General features: G+C 28.1%; 1 protein-coding gene across 1 annotated transcript in view; it reads right to left on the reverse strand.

The window, feature by feature from the left end:
* LOC111039391 (metabotropic glutamate receptor 2) overlaps window positions 1–22,055 on the reverse strand; it is a 170,691-nt gene that overhangs the window by 122,400 nt on the left and 26,236 nt on the right. The window contains exon 3 of the mRNA XM_022322901.1: window positions 6,208–6,353. Within this exon, the coding sequence (XP_022178593.1) occupies window positions 6,208–6,353 (146 nt within the window). The remainder of the gene's footprint in view (window positions 1–6,207; window positions 6,354–22,055) is intronic.

Consider the following 22,055-nt stretch of genomic DNA (forward strand, 5'->3'; position numbering starts at 1 on the left):
CGTTCATGAATGGCTTATTTACATACCCCAACAATTTTCGAAAATCCTCTCCTCAATATCAAAATAAAAGGGTGTTCTTTTGATTTAATTTTCTTTCAACCGAATTAATCCCAAGCTAAGTGTCACTAATGGTTGGCTTTTTAATCACGTAACTCTATTTTATGTTTTTCTTCCAGCTCTTATCACACATACCTACTTATAATACATCTATACTCTATAAAGCAGTGTTTCCCAACCTACTTACCACCACGGACCACTTCGACAATATTTTATAGGTCGCCTCGATTTTACAAAGACTAGAAGGACCTTTTTTTCGCTCATTAACAAGAATTCTCAAAACTAATCAAAAAATGTTAATTTTTATCACTTGACCTTCATTTTATAACTATACTTAAATAATATATAATTATACTTTACTATACTAAATAATTTACTTAATGTGATTTTCGTAACTGCATTTCTTTGACCAGCAGGTATCAAAAAAAAAAATCTATGGGACAGCGAACCACCTATGACTGGCCAATGAACCACCGGTTGGGAAACACTGCAGTACAGAGTATAATAATGGACAGTTTAAAATTTTAAATATATTCTTTTTTAAATCCTTACGAATACCGCAAATGTGTATCCTGCTGTATCTGTGCTCTGTACATGATACCTTTGCCATATGTGAATACTACTGTGCAGAGCCAAAGGCACACACTACACAACGATGGTCATTACAAAATAAAAACAATCGCTAATCAAAATTGTTACTTAAATTCGGATATGTCCATTGTCCACCTAAATATATTAAAATACACACATACACACACGTGTATAAATTCCAATTACATCTTACAAGCATTGTTAGGTCCAAGGACAAAATCGTAATAATCTAACCGTATGGAGAAAAAAGGATAACGAAATTTATACAAAGGGAAACACATACCTAATAACGTGCACGAATTTGAATGTGCAAACACCGACACCAGAAATGTACACTATTTTAACACGGTTTCCCGACATTTCATACCATTACAGGTTGCAACGGTGTATGAGATAATAATACTGCCTATATATGTATACAATAATAATATGTGTCTATTTGAGCACAAGGCTAATTCCCTGATGCACGTGGTATGCATAACAATACGTCCTTTAGCGGACTTTGATAATCATGAATCGCATGGTGCGTGAACACCGATATAGGGACAGATAGAACACCAGCGATGATATCACGGTGGCGGCGGTCGAATGATACTAAAATCCAATTTTCCGCCCGATATAACTATATTATATCCATAACTGACTTACAATAGATGGTTTTTTCCTGAACGATAGCAACGCCTATAGGCTATAATACGGCCATCGCCGTCATTACTCATAAAAATAAAATAATAATGTCCATCATATTGAGATTATAATATAGGTACTAGTATGATACACCGCTTTGCAAACTGTTTTGTATTTTGTTTAGCATGCATGTGCTACCCGAATTTGTAATTTATTTTAATATTTAAACTAACAAAATTCTTTATTTAATTATAATAGAATGAAAAAATAAACAATAAAACGAAATAAAAAAAATTCTGAAGAACTTATCAAACAAGTTTATGCATAATATAATAACACTAAAATAATAAAATAATAAAATATAAACATAGGTATGAGTAAATTATATATTTTCCGAGCGGATTTTGTGAAATTAATTGTTCTAAATGTATTCCAATACCTATTAATGTTTGAACCAATATTGCCGTTGTTAGATTTAAAATTATTACCAATTAATAAACAAGTGTGTTGTGATAATATTAAAATTCAAATAAAAGGTTAGTTGAAAACCTGAAGGTCTGAAGGACTGAAGGTATATTGAAATAATTGAATACCAACTTCATGGTTCATTTCGATCAAAAACACGTATGTGATAGTTAACATAAATACACATCAATGTGATTAAGACTGATGAACTGTTTACAACTTAAAAATACAATGTTACAAATATGTACAGCAATGTTTTAACAATTTAACATACCACTATTTAGAAAAAATAACTTATACAAAATCAGTGAATATACAAATATACAAAGAAGATTAAGTAAGTACATAATATTTTTATATGAGCTCAGATTATTATACAATAAGAAGTGATAAAACATAATTATTTTTAATATGGAAATATATTACCTATAGTATCTATCATATTATTAATGTTTTATTTATTTTTCTCAAAATAATTAAATATTTTTTCTATAAACAGTATTATATTTTATCATTGTACAATTTAGAATATGTACACTGAGTACTGAAAAACCGTGATAAAGATTTTTTTTTTGCTTAAAAATCAGTATTCATACCATGCTGAACCATATCATTCCCTAGGTTCTTCACGAGACAGTGACTGTTCTTCTATACATTTAATATGGTTGAGTACACAACTGCTGCCATCCATAAAGTATGGTACCATTTGGCATTTGCCTTTTTTTACGGTATACATTATATAAAATTCTATTAATTGGTTTATTAAAAATGTGTTGCCATAATAAAATATAAATAGTAAATCAAAACATACAAATGTAATAGTACACCTTAGGTAAATAACATTAATTAATTAAATGGTTTGATAAAAATGTCATGGAATACACCTAACCAAAATAAATATTTGAACTCGTATTGTAAATTTTAATACTATTTCAAAGTCAATACAAAACAAACGGCATATCAAACACCCGGAAACTCAATCCTGAATTAAGTAATCAAGTACATTTGACCTATTTTATGGGTAGTTTTTATCAGTACAGAATTCTGCAACTGCGTACACATAAAAATTATTATCAAAGTTCAATGAATGATAGAAGTTGGAAAATCATTTTAAAGTATCGAATAAATCATGAAAACCTTTTAAAAAACCAAATTCAAGACAGCCATGTGACGGTGCAACATGACTTTGAATTTAATCTTGAATCAATGACGACAGATCCTACTAAACAAGTAAGAATTCATTTATATAAATAATGACTTTAATTTTCAAACTCATTTTGAAGTATTCAAATTCAGGGGGTTCGGCGGAGTACTGTTCTCAATGAGTTCGAAATAGCCAGTTTTCAAATTGCATGCATGTGGGTGTTATAAATGTGTGAGTAGTAAGTGATCATAAGTGTGTGTGACGTAAGAGTAATAGTGAGTAAAATTAGTAATAGCGGAGCACTAACGCACGCGCATGTACAAGTCACACTCTCGTGTTGCTCGCTTGAACGGTATAGACAATTTATTCTCAATTGCATGTACTTTTTGTACATCCTACCTATCTATTGTAGAATGTTATAAGTTTTCAGAAAACTGATTTGAATTCGTTTTAATGTCCACGTTTTAAGATTTCTGATTTGAATTACGAATAATTAACTTTGAAAATTATAAAATTTCAAAATATTCAAACTCAATTTATCATTTTTTTGGAAAGGGGGTTTGAAATTAGGAAAAGCGGACTACCTGTTCTCTAGTAGACATAAAAACAAATTTAAATCAGTTTAAAAAGTATTTTCGCATTGCTATACTCTGTCTAAAAACAGAATAATCAGTCGGCAGACCGATTTACCGATTTAATTTTTTATTCATATAAATATATTAATGGTCTGAAAAATAAATATTACGTTTTAGAAGTAAATATTTTCTATTTTCTTAATATTAATAATAATAATAAATAAAATGATAATTTATTATTGTATTTAAATATTAAATGCATTAAAAAATAAACAAATACTAGTCAAAACCTATTATGTACACTGTAGGTATAGTCTGTCATTGCAAATAGTTAATATAAAAACAAAAATACTAAATCTTTGCTAAGTTGTAATGCAACTAAAAGGCCTTAGCTTTTAGCTTTACGAATTTCGCATATTTGGAGTAGTTCAATAAGAAAAAACATTGCCTTGGAACCTTACCAAATACTTCAAATACTTATTTTAGAAGTCAATGGCACTGAATTAACTGTTTCGTAAAATAAATTATCAAAGTAAAAACGTAATAAATGTTTTTTGTTTTCGGGATTCCATAGGATATCAAATAAACACACTTTGTGTGTGGAGTAACCCGTTTGATGACTTAATACTAGAAATACTTCTACAAACAAAGTAATTTGAATTCCATTATTGTTTTATTCCAAGATTGCATATAGTACTCTAAATATACTATTAGTATCATTACTCTATATTATCTTATTTGTACTGTTTTGGAGGTTAAAAGTAAAACATCTCCTGTATTTCTCTTAATAATTAGAAAAACTAACAAAAGACAACAGAAAAACAGGAATAATATCTACGTTGTATCGTTGTAAGCAACATTAGTAGTTTTCGATTAATCAACCAAAAAAATTGATTTAATAAAATTCAAATTTTTCCCCATTAATGTATTTACAAATTATTCCTAACATTCATCTTTATTTGTTTATGTTTTATTAGAATATAAATCTATAAGTACTTATTTTTTTTTCCAAAAAAGTGACCGGACACAATTAAAGCAAGATTAAAGTCCTGCCTTCTCTATATTTAATCATAAACATGTACTATGATTTATTACATTTTAAAAAGCAGTTTTTAAAAATATGGATAAAATTAATTATCATAAAAAAGTACTCAGTATTTTTAAATTAAAAACATTAAAATATACCATACAAATGCACATATTATTATTACAATTTTTTTCTTCTCCAGAGTGTATATAATAGTTATAATTTATAATTAGTTTTAAGTTTCTATACTATGTAAAACCTTAAAGGTAAGAGGCGCCCATAGCCATTGCAGAGTTCGTTACAACTTAAGTTACTATGGTTACCAATACCAATTCTCTTTCCAAAAAAATTTTTTCCACCGAAGTAGTTCCTTAACTTTACTTATTATATTATTTCAATCAGTATTTCAGTTTTACAATCCATAAATTATGTTTAATATATATAATTCCCAGAATTATTAATTGAGTTAATATAATACTACGAACAAACAAAAAACCCGAGGAACTCACTATGCTGTATAAGACCTGGTTTCTAGTGTACGTCGTCATTAAGTTTATAGTGTACGTCAAAGTAGTAACATATGTGTCCAATTTGAACTTAATGATAATCAATGTATACGAAAAAAAAACGATTCTGTATACAAGAGACATAATGACCAACGTTTATTTCTAAGAAAAGTGTATACCATGTTCGATGTTTATTAGTATAAGTATCTATTTTATTGATTAGGTTTAACTAACTTATGCCGAAAACATTGTACACTCACTAACCTACATAAAATAACTAAAAAGAAAAAATATCAAATGTCAGTATATAGTTTAAAGTTCGTCGAAATATTTTGAAAATGTTATTGAGTACAGATAACGATAATAACATATAGAGTAATAATGAAGTTGTTTGAGTTAGAATTTGAATATTTTCAAAAAATACGACAAAATATTTTTAAAAAATTAAATTTTTAGGAAATTGTTTTTTTTATAACAATTTGATACAAAATCCAAGTCTCCAATATTCGTTTCTGAATTATGATAAAAATACAAAATTAAAAATATCACCGTTTCCTCATTGTTTTTTTTCACATTTATTTGACATTTTATGCTTTTGACTACGAAAAGCACCAAATAGATAAAATGTTGAAATGTCTTCCCAATACTACCATCGATGCTAAAGATTAAAGCAAATTTTATGGAAGACAAACACAAAAATAGTTATAAATAAACAATAAAAAAACACACATCATTGTAAAACCTCTCCAATTATTTTCAATACATTTATCACACCACGCAGAATCTACGAAAAACCATCATTATTTATATTACTTATTTGAAAATTATAATTATAATCTTTAATTAAAATGTTAGAATAATGGGAGATGAAAATGTAGGACGAGCACAGAAAAATAAGGACTCATGATTAGGGAAAAAAATATTTTAAAAAACTCATTCCATGTTATTGGTTTTATGACAAGTAATCCATAAGAACCATTATGTATGTACTACTTCAGAATGGGGAAAATTAACTAAAAATAATTTAACTTGTTATATTACTGAACATATTATTTTGGCATGGAACATTCAAAATATTTGATAACTCTGCAGGTTTCCTTTAAAAATAATATTTAATATGTATCATCAATCTCAAATAGGTACCTACTTCCAAAAGTTTCTTTTTCTTTTTTTTAAATAAAATTACTTCATAAATAATTTTTATTTGATTTTTACCTGAGGTATTTTGAAAAGTCTTAATAAATTTGCTACTTGGACAGATGTAACACTTGACGCCGCACCAACTACGCCAGATATTACTTTTCTTACTTGAGATTTGTTGCAATGAAAATATTGAGTTTCATCTATATTGCTAATTGAACCTAAAAAAGTAAATCACACAGTTAATTACGCATAAACATGTTTAAAATATGTTACTAATTAATTGTTTATAAATTATAGCTTTTTCAAAATAAATGTGAATAATACAAACAAATAATTACAATCATAAAATTATATGTCATAGACTCATAGGATTCAAAAAAACTCAATTATAGTTCTACTCTTTTATAAATAAGACACTTTAATTATAAACTATTTTTTTCAAACACATTATATTATAAATTTCACCAACATATTTATATTTAAGAGATGATCTATATTATGCTTATTTTTTAGATTTTATAACATTTTAAATGAAAACCGCTGTATGTAAATCCATATTTTAAAACAGAATATTTTATTAAAAATAATTTAAATCTAATTAACAATATGTTATTATAGTAGGTAATCAATTCAAATTTAGATGATCGATCAATTTGAACAAAATGTATAACGAATCAAGGTAGGTCACTATAAAACAGTCGTATACTCTTGTGTACCTATGTTATTCGATTTGTTATTATAAAACAATATATTTTGTTACTATTTAGTATTTAAACGTATTTTAAAAACGTAGTTGTGTCATAAATCATTAATACGAATTAAGATAATCATCTTAAAATTATTTGTTATATAATCTCATACCAATGTTTGATTTTGATATATTTTGTATAACAGTTGGTTTAGAAAGAATAAAATCAAAAGGGTAGAATTATATTGCACGAGCAAACAACGAAATAAAACTGATTGAAAGAACCTCACATTTTTTGAAATTTTCACCGAAAGCTATTCACTATTCAAGTATAATTCCATTTCAAGAAAGTTCTATATAAAATAGGGATTGTCGTGTTCGTGTAAAACATGATTGAAAACTATAATTATAATATATATTTAATATGTATATTATATACATTTTGACTCGACAATTAAATTATAATATAATTATAAATATTTAAAAAACAACAATAGCTAGATATATAAAAGTATTTAATACTGCAGAGTGCAGGATATGTTTATATTGTTTATCCTATGTTTAACCATTATACGTGCAAGGCCCCTTCTAGCAATAATAAAATCAATAAAATGCACAATGTAATATAAATAACTGAGGAAACCTAGAATATTGAAATAACTTGATAAATCCTATATTATTAAACATTTAATATTTTAAATACAAAATATGATTACCTGCATTTTCAATAATATCATAATAATATTTAAATTTTAAATTTTAAGTAGAGTTAAAAACTGAGTTAACTATAGTAATTTATCCAAATTTATCAAGGATGTAATGATTATTCTTATTACATCTAGTTAAGTAATATACCTATATTATACAGATGTAACAAAAAACATAATACGAGTAAAAAACATGTTATGTTTTTCTCTATAAATTCAACCAAAAGAACAAAATACATGGGTCCAAAAGTTTAAATTCAGGGTTTTAAAATTTTATTGAAATTGCCATTAACATTTTTTAATATCGGTAACCGGTTTTGAACTGATCCTGTTATTAGAGGTAACCAATTACCGGTAGTACATTCAAGATTACAGGTTACGAATTAAGCGATAGCCATTTCAAAAAAATGTCAGTTACCAGTAATTGATTGCATTTATGAATACCGGATTTAAAAAAAAATTATATTACACTCTTAGATCATATACCATGGATGGAGCCACGGCATATCTTTTTGTAGTCCATATTATCGACAAGTATCATTAGTAGGTGCATGATGTGCGCATGCGTGAAGTTACTCGTAATGTTTATATATACATATATAACAAAAAGAAACATTCTATCATATTAATACTGTAACCCTATTACCTATGTGGTAATGTAAATTGTAGATGGTTAAATCATTAAGAGGATGTCGGTGTACTATTTATTTTTTATTTCTGACTAACGGACATGGAATATTCGCATTTAGGAGAACCGGCATTATACTTTTATGTTAAGTACCTACTTCAGTGAATTGACCTATTATAAAACTTAATTTAAAGGACATGTGTTTTACCTGTGTTTGTACGTTGGTTTTATTAAGACACTTCAATTTGTATGCAGGTTATGAGTATGTAAAATATTAACATTTAAACATACGAATGTCTTCCTTTATAATTTAAAACAGATTTTTAAAAAAGGTACTAACGTCAAACATAGATGTTCTTAATTTTAAGTGTGATGATACTCAAATGGTTCACTCTAATTCTAAGGCTCACAAAACTGGGTAATGGGTTGGTTCTGCTAAACGCAAATTTGCCATGTTGCGAATGTGTCAGAGAGAGAGAGAAATCAATTTGTGTGCTGATATCCTCTTAGCTCATCGGATGTTAAACCTCTACAGCAGTAATCTACCGACGTTCTCAACCTATCCGTTTCGTTGTAAATATCACGAAATCCGCGTAAAGCAGTTTCTGTATTAACATTTGCGTACGAAAGCAGCTCACAATGTACGCCCAAAGAGAAACGTGACAAAATTATGAGAGGGCTCAGAACTCAATTTTATATTATTTTGAATTGTACGAAAAAAATGAAAACACTATTAAAATGCAATTCATGAACAATATTGACAAAAATAAATATGTTGTTCAAATAACAGAGAATACTGGTTAAGAGAATTCATGATTTAAGAATAAATTAATATCGTTGAGTCTAACAAAGAACAGACATTTAAAAATTATAAATAAACGTGATAAACGTGATAAACGTGATAAACAAATTATATAATGTTTGAAATATATTAGCATTATTATGCTCATTTTTCTCAAAACCACTTATTTATGAATAATGTTAACGTAAAAGTATTAGACGAGAAGTATTAGAGAAGTATGAGAAGTATTGTTTACTAAAAGAAGTATTATTTATTCGTATCTGACAAATATACAACATAATTATATAAACCTACCATGCATAATGCACGTTCGAAGATCCAGCGTATTTTTAGTCACAATTTTTACTAAAGTACCTATATCCACTAGGTTGTAACCAGTTCGAAATATTTATATAGCATGCCTCGAGGTTGTAGATTTTTTGTACAAGTCTATAACCTACATGATTACTACAGTTCGAATGTGTTTGAAATTCATAAGAAACCGAAACATGATTTTATAGTCAAACACTAGCTACCTACCTACCTACCTAGTATGGGTATACTGAAAACACGTCCAAGAAGCGACGACAAGACAAGTACAACTTTATTACTGTAATGTATGATTATAAATTTTAAGCCAATGATAAATTATCGCTTTTGAAAATCGATTCTGTGCGGAACTCAGTTTAGTATTGTACTTAAAGTACGTTTTTAAAAGCTTAAGTGCTAATAAAAATAATTTACGAGTAGGTACATTTTTCCAAAAGTATTAAATAGAGTTATATAAGAGATATATAAGTATAAGACAAGTAACTTTGTATTAAGATTTTACGTTTTAAAACAAACGAATTTTATATTTTATCAATTTAAAAAAATTATAACATTACTTATTTATGAATATGATACTATTCTGTTATTCTAGCTTGAATGCGTTGACTAGTAATTGCTTTTTTTTTAAATTTTTTTTTCAAAATAACACCTTTAAGTATTTATACGAAAGCGCTGAAGTTTCAACCGTTATCAAAACGAGAGGATATAGCTAAAGAAATAAAAATAAACAACTATTTCCTATAACATACAACTCGCTAAACTTTTAAGTAACATCTGAAAGAAAAATAAAAATGGGAGGAAAGTAAGTAACTGCTTTGCTGTACAATTGTAGGTGCCGAGTGTGTCTTCTCGCCATTGAGTAAGACGATGATATGTATGTGTTAAATACTTAAATTTTAACTTTCAAGTAATCAATAGTCATATGTGGATAATAAAAATTCAAATTATCCATTTAGTCATACGATAATTACAATATAAAATATTATTTTATACTTCTTTGTAGACCTAAGAGATGCCGATTATTGATTTATTTCCTACTTACATCATAATATTACAAGAAAAATATGCGTATGGTACAAAACAAAATGTAAATATCATATACGCCGAGAAAAATTAGTTTATATTCTGATGTAACCCCGCCATTTCTTATTTAGGTATACCCTGCTCTTTTTATTAATATATAACACTAAATGTTTATATCATGAATGTCATTTTTAGTATCTCTGTGGGCAACCAATATAACTTCTCTCTGGTCATTTCTCTAGTATATTATATAAACAGTATACATAAAAGGTATGTAAAATGTACATAATACATAAAATATATTATACGCAGCTACAACACATATCTTGGGGAAAAAATAAAACCAAGTTCTTGAATAAAACATAGTATGTTGATATCATAGTTATTATTAGTATCTTTTCTATTTCTGTAGTATAAAAGATGCTATTTTCCAAGTACCTAAAATAGAATATAATTATAAGTAGAAATATTTCAAAATCAGTTTATAACATTCATATATTCGATTTTAACGATGAACTAGATTTGTACAACAAATCATTGTATTTTTAATAAGCAGACTACAAGTTATAACCTTATGAAGTTCAAATAATTTGACGAGTTTGAAATCAATTTAATATCATACATGCTCACATAATTGGTTGTGTTAGATTTCTAATCTTATATAAGACCTACTGGCTACTGGAAAGATCTTAAAAAACTAAAATGTATGACATATTGTGTTTTGATTAAGTCAATATTTTTTTCGCTGTATTATCATAAATGATAAGAACATCTTAACCCAGTGTGTAATTCTCAAACTTTGATTAGAAGTACTTATCATAATGTTGTTTTTTATTGTTTTGGTTATTAAATAAATTCTTAATCCAACTTGACAAGTTAATCTAATATTAATAGTTTAAATGAAAATAAAAATATTTAAAAACAATAAAATATATTTAAACATCAATTATAATTTTTTTTATAGCATTCTTTAGGGATTGATTCAATACAATTTAATTTTTCTTAAGTCCTTGCGGGGTTGTTGACTCTGTATATTAGATACCTGTGTGACATTTTTAAAATAAAATCCATCAAAATAACTCATTTTCTTTGACCTTTTTCCTGACCTAGAAATCTTGAAGTTTCTCAATTCTCAACAATGTTATTAGAAAACTTATTTGAACAAACCAATATTGATGGATGGTTTTGTATTTAAAACAACCATTATCTACTAATTAGAGTATAGAATATATAGCTATGGAAAGTTGTGTAATTACTAGTTGTATTATTAATACGTATACAGGTACCTACCTATAATAAATTATTTAATGAAGTCGCAATTTGATTAAGCGTCAATATAAGGCTTATAACAAGGAATTTGTAGCATTTGCTTATTTTTTCTGTACAGCTTTAAAAATAAAAGTGTCAAATTAAATCCAGTTTATGAATTTATGACATTCAAAATTTTAATAATAGAAAAATATTCATGGCCAAATTGTAAATATCCAAAAGCAAGCACACTATTATATTTTAATGAAAATATTATGTAGGTAATAGTGTCTGCCGTCTGATATGTGACGAATTAAATGTCAAAGTTCCTAGTATTATTATTATTTTTTTTATCGGTCATGAAATTTACAAATTTCTGCTTCGACTACTAGGGTCATTAGCGTTAAATTAATTTATATACTATGGAAAAAAAAAAGAAAAAATTAAAACATATTAATTAATTAGGTATATACAAATAAATATATAGCTGTATAAACAATTAGTGTCTTATAAATAGGTACGTGGCAATATTGTTGTTAACTTATAATAATTTTAATATTTAAGATTTTTTGAAGAAATTTATTGTTTTGGTTTCGTTTTCTGGATTTGGTCCTCCTAAGTATTATTAACAATACATTTAGCATGCATCTTATATTGTATATTAGACAATAGTTAACAATTATATGTATTATGTATAATTACTATAGCTACTATACTATTAAATATTCATACACTATTTATTTCAGTTAAAAATATTTAAACAAATAATATTTTATAGAATAATGAAGTAATTGGGTTATGGTAATAAATTATTCATAAATGACCAATTTATAGGTCATTTATAATATTGTTCCACAAAAGCATCGCTCGATAAAACAAACAAATCAAGCATAGAATTATAAAACTGAGTAACAAAAACAAATAAACCCGCCAACAGTATTTTTTTTTTAACCAAACAGTGGAGGCAGAAAAATACTCGTCTAAAAATATTATAGATTCCATTAAAAAAATAATAGTATCTAATAAACACAATACACAAACTACCCTAAGCAAATATTTTGGTACCTAATGAATTTCTCTATAGATAGGCAATGATAGTGTATTTAATGTACGCTTCTTTTATTTGTTGTATAATAGCCTTTTACCTCTATGTAGTATGTAACCCAAATTTATGAACATCTAATCGATAAAATGTGGTGTAATAAATCTATTAATACTGGATGGTGGAATCCATAAAAAGCTTTGGAGTTAGACACGTCTTAGGTTAGGTGTCTCTCAGTCCCCACTCCCCAAAAAATATAGCTTCTAAATGTTTAAGTGTAATATGTAGTAATTCCCTATGGCCTCGCTACCGATGATTCTATTTGTATTGAATAATAATAAAAAACTGTATGCGTATTCACTCAACCATCAATTGTATAATAAACCTATAGCATTTTATTAATAATTCAATGTGTGTTGGCATGAAGGACTCTGGCGAATAATTTGAACATAATATATTTGCTATTTTTGTTTGTTAAACATTCAGTAAATCAAAAGATTATAACTGCAGATCTTTGAAATTTAGATATTATAAAGAATTGTTGGCTCATGTTTAGATGTTATAGGATATTGGAGAATCAGAAAAAAATATAGAACTAGAATAACTATATTATCAAAACCCTGCTATAATAAAAGAAATTTAAAAAAAATACGATTACTATGGGCGAGAGATCTGTGGAGTAAAAAAGGGTCACTGATAGAGTTAATTCAATCTGAAGATCTTAAAGGTTAAAGATCATTTTAAAGGTGAGAAGACCCGGTAAGAAATGAAGCAAGACAAAGGAGCCAGGAATACATTGCCGAATTGAAGAGATTTAGTCTTGGATAGAAACGGTGAAGTGAACTTTGTTTGTCAACAATGCCTTTAAATCTGTGGTCTTATAATAAGAAGACAAATATATTTCCTTTTTCAGTAATTAAATTATTTCATTCTATGAACTTGCTAAATTTAATCTGTAAATACCAAAATTGAACTACATGTTTCACAACTGACAACGTTAAAAAATAATGCTTGAGGACGTCATGTAAAATATATCTTAAATCTTACACTTAAATTCCATTTAAATATGTCACAATATACTCACTGTATAAAGTATTATATACAATATCCTATAATATTAAAAAACACACTCGATATTTCGAATAACAGTACGAATAGTTGTTAAAATTACGATGTGAAAAAATTGTTGAAAACGTCATCATTTGACATATGTCAATGACTCACATAAGAGTCAAGACTACCTATATACAATATGTTAGCAACACACCTATTGTCATCTATAATATTTAACAATAATAAGTGAGTGGCTTAGTGAGGTGCGCTAGTGAGGCATAGTGAACAATCGGGGTTTTAGCAACACATCCCCGCAACACACACACAAACACGTGTGACAATCCTACCAACATAAAAACCTACTAAACCTTTACAAAAAAAACCTCTCTACCGTACCACACCATTAGCCTATGTTGCCGTGGGCTCCCTTTAATAAAAAAAATAATAATAATAATAATAAAGGGGGCCCAGGTGTGGCTAGGTAGGTCACTAATGTGTTATGAGGTTAAGCCATCGCCCGATGCCGCTAGTTCCCGGATGGGTGATCACCTGAGATTTTAATGAAGAATCCTCGCCTTACATACACGTGTTCCTCGACCAACTGTAACCCCTGCCCCCTAAAACATGCTAATGGCCATATTTGTCGATGCTTAAGATCAATAAAAAAAAAATAATAACAATAAGTATGTATAGAAAATTGTTTTTCCAACTCGCATTAATGTCGTATTAAAAGTCCCTGGTTGTCAAGTGGAAATAAGGGATTAAACCATCCCTAATTTACAAAGTCAATTCTTGAATTTACCATACCAATCCCTTTTTAATATCCTATTCATTGTTTATCCCACCTGCGGTTTTTGGCCCAATCAACTATTATTCGCTGCTGTTTTAATTCCATACCCAAATCACTGACACCTGATGTTTGTGACATTAATGATTTGCTATAGGATATGGGCGTTGGTAGGTAAATTTATTTTGATAACTGTCAAATATCACCAGGAAACCTCGTTAATATGACCTTGAAATGGGTAGTGAAAAATCAGAAGATGTCTAACGCAGACGATTGTAGTTGCTCAACAATAAATTTAAAAATATGGCCGTATAAACTTTAATAAAACGAATTTCTCAGAATGTGTTTTTTTACAATAATAATACTACAATTTGATCAAACTTGATGATACAGACTGATAGACATTTTTTATTTATTATTGTATTATTGTTTTTAGTTTAAACAAAAAAACCTAGACAATTACATTTGATAGACATTCTTTTAAGGGACTCAATTTATAACTCAGTTAAATGTATTCAATTATTTATTTTTACATTTTAGTTCTGAGTATCAATTAAAAAAAATACATACATTTTTAAATTGTCTTTTAAAATTATATTACATATATATATATTAATTATATTTTAAAAATGTATTCAAGATATAATAAATTACAATGTAATATATTAAACGAGTTACCACAACGATGTGTATTCCAATTTTAAATATTAAGAGCTTATACTCAAAATCGTAAATTTAAAACATTAAATCCGTTATTGATACCAAATAGGTATCGATTTATTGATACCAAAATAGGCCTATGGCGATTACCTCTCAAATAAATACAATGTATGCTTTTGTCATCACTGAGCTTCCGTGTGGGATATTCATTACTCCCTTCCCATCAGTATCCAATGACTCGACCAACGACCGATATCCCCTTTGTGTACTCCACACTTATGAGGTAATATGTTACATCCCTTTCATATTATACTGTCATACATCACTATTTTAAAACAACTACCCGGTGACAATATAATTACAATTATTAAGTGTTTCGTATAGAATATATTTTGAAGTACTATTCCAAAAATTTGTCGCTGTATCATTTCATGCTTTCTATTGATCAAAAAATATTTTGTAAGCAATATTATTTGCACAATTTATTTTAAATTTAAATACATTGAATTATTTTAGAACGATATTCAAAAATACGTGTTCAAGATACAAATTCATATTAGACTCATACCTGAACTTCAGTGCACTTTAAGATAATATCAATTTGAATCAAAATCATACTGAACAAAGAAGAATTAACAATTTTTCTATAACTCGATTTCCTAAAGTTAAATCCTTTAAAAAAAATATGTGTTTTAATTTAGAACTTCGCTTTCTAAAAATGTAAATAATACATGTAACTAATCAATTATAGAGTTATAAATATAATTCGTGAGTTATTACATTTACTTCGAGTTTTTTAAAATAATATTATATGACATCGATCTTAACTATCATACAACATTTTACTAATAGAAGGCAAAACAAATACGAAAATGAATCACCTCTCAGCATAAGAAAATAATACATTCGTTCACTGAATAATAGGTCTTCTGATTGGTTTTCAATTTTATCGGAAACATCACAAACTCATGATGAATTTGTTGGCACAAGTACTCAACAAAACGAAACCCTGGACAATTGATTTGACAAAGTGATGTGCTTCATGGTCCGTTTAACAGCAACTAAATTTGTTCGAGAAAATATACATTACAACTAAAACCACTCCCGACGAGGCTCACGAAAGTCGCAAATTGTTTTTGTCCACTATTGTTTGTATTAATGGCGGTATTTTCTTACCCCTGTTACCACTGCTGACACTCATTACAGCCCATAAACGTTTATCATCACTTTCCTTTCCGCTACGTACAATAATCAGATATATTCATATACGTCAGGGACAATCGTTAAAATTCTTACCCAAACCTATTTGATAACACGAACCCGGTGCTATTGCACTGTGTAAGCAATCTAGCAATGCAATTAGATTCACACAAATATCTCGATGCACATTTCATAACTTTGTTCAACAACTAAATGAAAGCGTTATACTACTTAATAGCTTTGTCCTGAAAATTCAGTAAACTCAGCACATACAATAGACGTTTATAAAATCATTTATCATTTATACAAATAATTGTACTTTATTTCAATAATTGTCAGAACTATTGTAATTGTTAAATTTGTCCGAATATCTGTTTCATTGCTAGGGAATAATAATGTCTGTGCTTTGTTTTCATTATTGTTATTGCTCATTCAGATGTATATAAAAACAAATTTGACTATTATTATATTAGTTTTATAAGGTTACGAAGGCAGTATTATAAATAATTTATTGAGTTCTGATTTTCAAATGTTTCTACATGCATTAAAAAAGCCAGTTTCTAATATAAATCAAAATAACTCAAATCAATTTTAATTGATACCTACTGCAAAAACAAAGTGTGACAAACAATATACATTTTCTCACTTGATTTTATAATTATAATTAGATTGAATCAAAACTATAATGCATTAAGAAAACAAGACATTATTTGAAAAAAATTGAAAACGATTTCTAACAGTTCTTTTTATATGGCACTCAGTATAGTTACCTATATTTATTCTGTCATTCACAGTTTTATACTTAGCATAATCTATACTTACATAAAATATTATAACAGTTGTCAATACTCATATTGATACTCACGAACCAATAGGCCCATAGCACATGATTAATTTGTTTTCAAAACCAGTGTATTATCAATAATTATAACTCCAAATTTGGGGATTATTTAAATATTTTCTATAGGCTCTAATGGTTTATAATTTATGCTGATCATACGCTCGTATATGTATTATATATTCTACAGTAATATAAGTTCCTAATAATAATATTTTTGTGTATTACAACAAAATAACTGAAATTGTAGTAATTTTTTGTTTAACTATCAAATTTCGTTGAAATTTGACCTTTGAACGCTTATAAAAAATTAAATTTTACCATATTTTCAATAATTTTTAAATTGAGGTGAGGCAAACTTTTAAGAAACCATTTTTCACATATTTACATTTCCAAGCTTTTTACCAAAACTATAATTCTAATTATACATTAAATGAATTTTTAAAGTCTAATATTTCAAATATATATTATTACATTTTTATCACAATAAGACCATAAATTTAAAAACTATATCATGTGTATATAATAAATTCTAATATGGTAAAAATGTAAAGTCTTTAACAATCATCTTGTATGACTCAAGATCTTATAAATATATTTTAAACTGTATTTTTATTTTTGACTTGTACCATACTAAATTATGTAAATGTGAACCATCTGTATTTTATGATTACAAAATTATGAAAAAATCGTAATCGAATAATATTTATGTAAAAATATACTATTTACGTATTTCCTAATTTTCGATCAACTTAATATGATTCATTGCAGTTGATGGAGTATTTTTTTATTTTTTTTTTGAAATGCATATTTCAACTTACCCGCAATAGGTCACACAGAAGAGGAAAAGATAAAAAATTTTTATGTAAAACAAAATTCTACAGTGGAAATGAATACCTAAGGGTTACAGTGAAATAAAGAATAATTTCATATTCGGAAGTAGGCTGTGTGATTCGACACAGAAATACCATTATAATTAATAATACTCAACCTCAAGCCTCGAGAACGTCGAACGTAATAATTAAACCACAATGATGAGTTACTGACTTAGCTGTGTATATTATATTCTACAGTCACAGACGACCGACCACAATTCTTCTTATATCCTACTTAAAATAAGTCAAGATGATAATATATGATAGAACAATGGCAATAAACACGTTTGACTTGATATACTTTTATAGCCAATAATATATTATTTATACAATATGATGTTCTGTTTTACGAACGGGCACGTAGTACTAGACAATACATTATATAATTAATCGATTTAATAAATTATTGATATGGCGATAAATAGCTGCATGTGACGACACGAACGTGTTAGAACAATAATATATACGCCGGGCAATAGGTGCTATATTGTGCCCGTTATAAGTAGGCGTTGACACTATAATAATAATAATAATAATAATAATAATAATAACATCGTTAAGTCGAACGCTGCGCAAGTGTCGTGTGACAAATCCACGGTTGCTGCGGGGCGGCAGTAACTACTAAAATACCGACGACACCGCCACTGGCAGCCTTCGACCGGAATAGTCATATTATTATTATTATTATTATTATTATTATTATTATTATTGTTATACGTATCATCGCGAATATGGACCGCACGCCACTGCCTTGCCGCCAACAATAACTTAAGGCCCAGAGAGTTGGATTGTGTTGTCGACCCACACGTACGGTTGTATGTAATAATAATAATAGTAATAATAATAATAATAATAATAATAATACCACCAGCCAGCCAGCCAGCCAGCTACAGCGACGCGCGAGATCGCGTGTTGTTTGAAAACGCCCCGGCCCCACCCCTCCCACTCTTCCAATGCTTCATTATACCGATCATAAATCAATTTACCGGCTGTAATCGAAGTCAAAACGGAAATCACGAATATTCGAAAGCGTTTGACAACGGGAAATAAAACGGATTAATGGAAAAACGAGCCCGATAAACGGCAGCCGACTTTGACGATGTGAGCTGGTTATAACTTATATAGGCTCCATAGCAAGCCGCGTATTGTGTGGAAACTGTATATATGTGTACATGAAACAAAGGTGCTCGATTAACACAATCAAAAATCACAAGAATTAATCACGCGGGTAGACATTGCGCAGGCGACCCCGACCTGCCCCGCTGCTTTAGATTTTTATTCCCGTCGAATCGAAACCATTTAAACATTCACTTATCGTCAGAGTACCTAAACGAACGCCCGTCGTACATTATATCATGTTTCTGGTAAAAATAAAATAACTTTTTGTAATTTATTACGCCGCTAATCGAAAACCAAAAAAACGTTGTCTTTATTTATACCACACAACCACTATCACTTCCCTGCCGACAACTCCAATAATATCCAACGCACAGCTGCAAAAAACTACTCGTTTCTCACTTTCTCAGTATATTATCGTAAATATTTTTGATGCTTTGGGAGGTTTTTCGATTCGGGATTAACCTTCTTTTTGATATTTTACAGTTTGATTTATTGTAAATATAAAATAAAAAAAGGTTACACAAAAAGAGAAGTTTTAAAAGTAAACGTCATTTTAAATTTCAAACCTATCTAAACACTAAGGCAAATGTAAAATTGTACACAGAAGTTGTAAAAATAATTTTGAAAATAAAAGTATCTTCAGTGCGTGATTTAATTTTGTATTATATTCCGTTTTAAACTATGGTCACTGTATACTATACTAACACTATTGTTATTGAATGTTTTTTAATCGCGTTAATTCACTTTAACTGTTAATAATTATAACTGTCTGTCACGTTCGTATACACGATCACACTACTGTTTGTCTATTCGACGAACCACGTGTCAAAGACATAATAATATTATTTCAGCCTTTGCATTGTGAGCACTTTTTAATACTATTTCGTAGTAACGTCAAAGGTCGGAACACCGCACGCCGCGAGCGTATGTCCATGTCTACACAACGAATGTAAATACATATTTACTTTATCACACAATACGTTTTCTCGCTTTTTGAAACCATGGCAAACGATTCTCAACAATGGAAAACAAAAAATCATCATTTACACACTGGAAAATGTAATATTATAATATAGATCATATATATTATATCCAACTATTATTATTGTTCCGAAAAATCACGATTTGTATACAAATGGTTTGCATATTGTTGACCAGGCGTCAAACAGTCCTTAAGGGTCTACAAAAAAACTACTATAGTAAAATACAACCGATCCCCGGACAGCTGTGTAATTTATAGTATTACTATAATCTTCTCGGAAATAAACAAATTTTGCATATTTTTTTTTAAACACTTCTACTCGAATTATTATGCATTTATGAAAGTAACAACTATTATAATATGTGGAATCGCTTGTTCAGGTTAAATTTTACTGGGGAACATACTAAGCATCACGTAATATAGAATTATTGCGTTTAGGCGTTCAACATCGCATGACGAGATGGATTGAACGTCACAGTTTTCCATTCAAACAATTGTTTAGTGTCAATTGTAATAATAACGCTTTTACATAGGTTACTTTGTAAAGAACAAAATATACAACGAGAAAACTACACACCATTTTCTATAAAATATGATGTAACAATTATACATAAACGTGGATAGGAGGAAATCGTTAATATCATGATAGTTTTAGCAGAGAAAATATAATTACATCCATCTCCACGATGCACAAAACTTACTAAAACTCGTACATTATTGGATATACTCACAGAAAACTCAGCATAGTCCATAAATTTGGTAACTAAGATTGTGAGTAGCGATAAAAACTAAAATTGCTTATTCAAACAAAAAGTAGTTACATAACCATCTCATGTATTGTATTATATATATGAATAAAATTGTAACTTGAAGTTTTCAGTTTGACCTAAAAAATGTTCCCAAATTAATTTTAAATGATATTAAACTAACCTAGGTTAAGCTACTTGTTTTAATTGGATTAGTTTGAATTTTAATCCGAACAAATAGTTTTTATGCATACAGGTAAGCGCACTCTTCAAATATGCCAACATCTCAGGTTATATTATCATAGCAGCAATGGTAAACACAATATTATGTTGACAGCACGTAATGAATAGGTACCTATTTCATTATGAAATATTATTGTACAAAATAAAAATATACAATGAAGCGATGTAATATTATTAAGCACTGTAAACACCCTAATCGGGATATAATATGCCAAACACTAAAACACACTGCTCATAATTCATTTTACATTCAAGGTGATACTTGTGGTGCTCGTTTCAGTATTTAATCTCAGACAGTGGTCTGAAACACATTGTTTACGACTGATGTAACACAAACACAATACCCAATGAAAATGGAGAATGTTCAACTCACACAAATAGTTAACCATTCCAAAATATTTTAGATATTTAAGTTCAAACAAAAAGATTATAAATCTTTCCTAACATGAAACATTAATAATATGCGTATTTCCATTAAAAATTTTGAAATTATACTCCAGCGTTACACTTTTATTCAAGTAATTACTGATTACGAACACAATAACATGGAAAATTATTCATTTAAATGTCTATACTAATCTACAATAATATTTATAACTTTATAAGTTATAATTGATTAGTTGCCATAACCACACTATGCGTCAGTACAAACGCATATGTTAATAACAATTATGTAGGATACTATATTAAAATAATTACTATATGATATATAGGTTCTATGTTGATTGAAATAATTAGATTAACCTAATACTAAAATATGTGAATAAATTACTAATTTAAAGGGTCGTATACATAAATTACAAGATATCCTTATAATATAGAGTCTGACACACAGATTCTGCTTAGATTTGTTTTTTGTATACATTGAATTCAAATCCTAACACAAATATTACAGTGACCTACTAAAATACAATTAGCACTCGAAACCTATATAATATACAGCGAAACGACTTCTTCAATTCTATTTTTT

This window comes from Myzus persicae, unplaced genomic scaffold, assembly GCF_001856785.1.
Source record: "Myzus persicae strain clone G006 unplaced genomic scaffold, MPER_G0061.0, whole genome shotgun sequence".
Classification (NCBI taxonomy): domain Eukaryota; kingdom Metazoa; phylum Arthropoda; class Insecta; order Hemiptera; family Aphididae; genus Myzus; species Myzus persicae.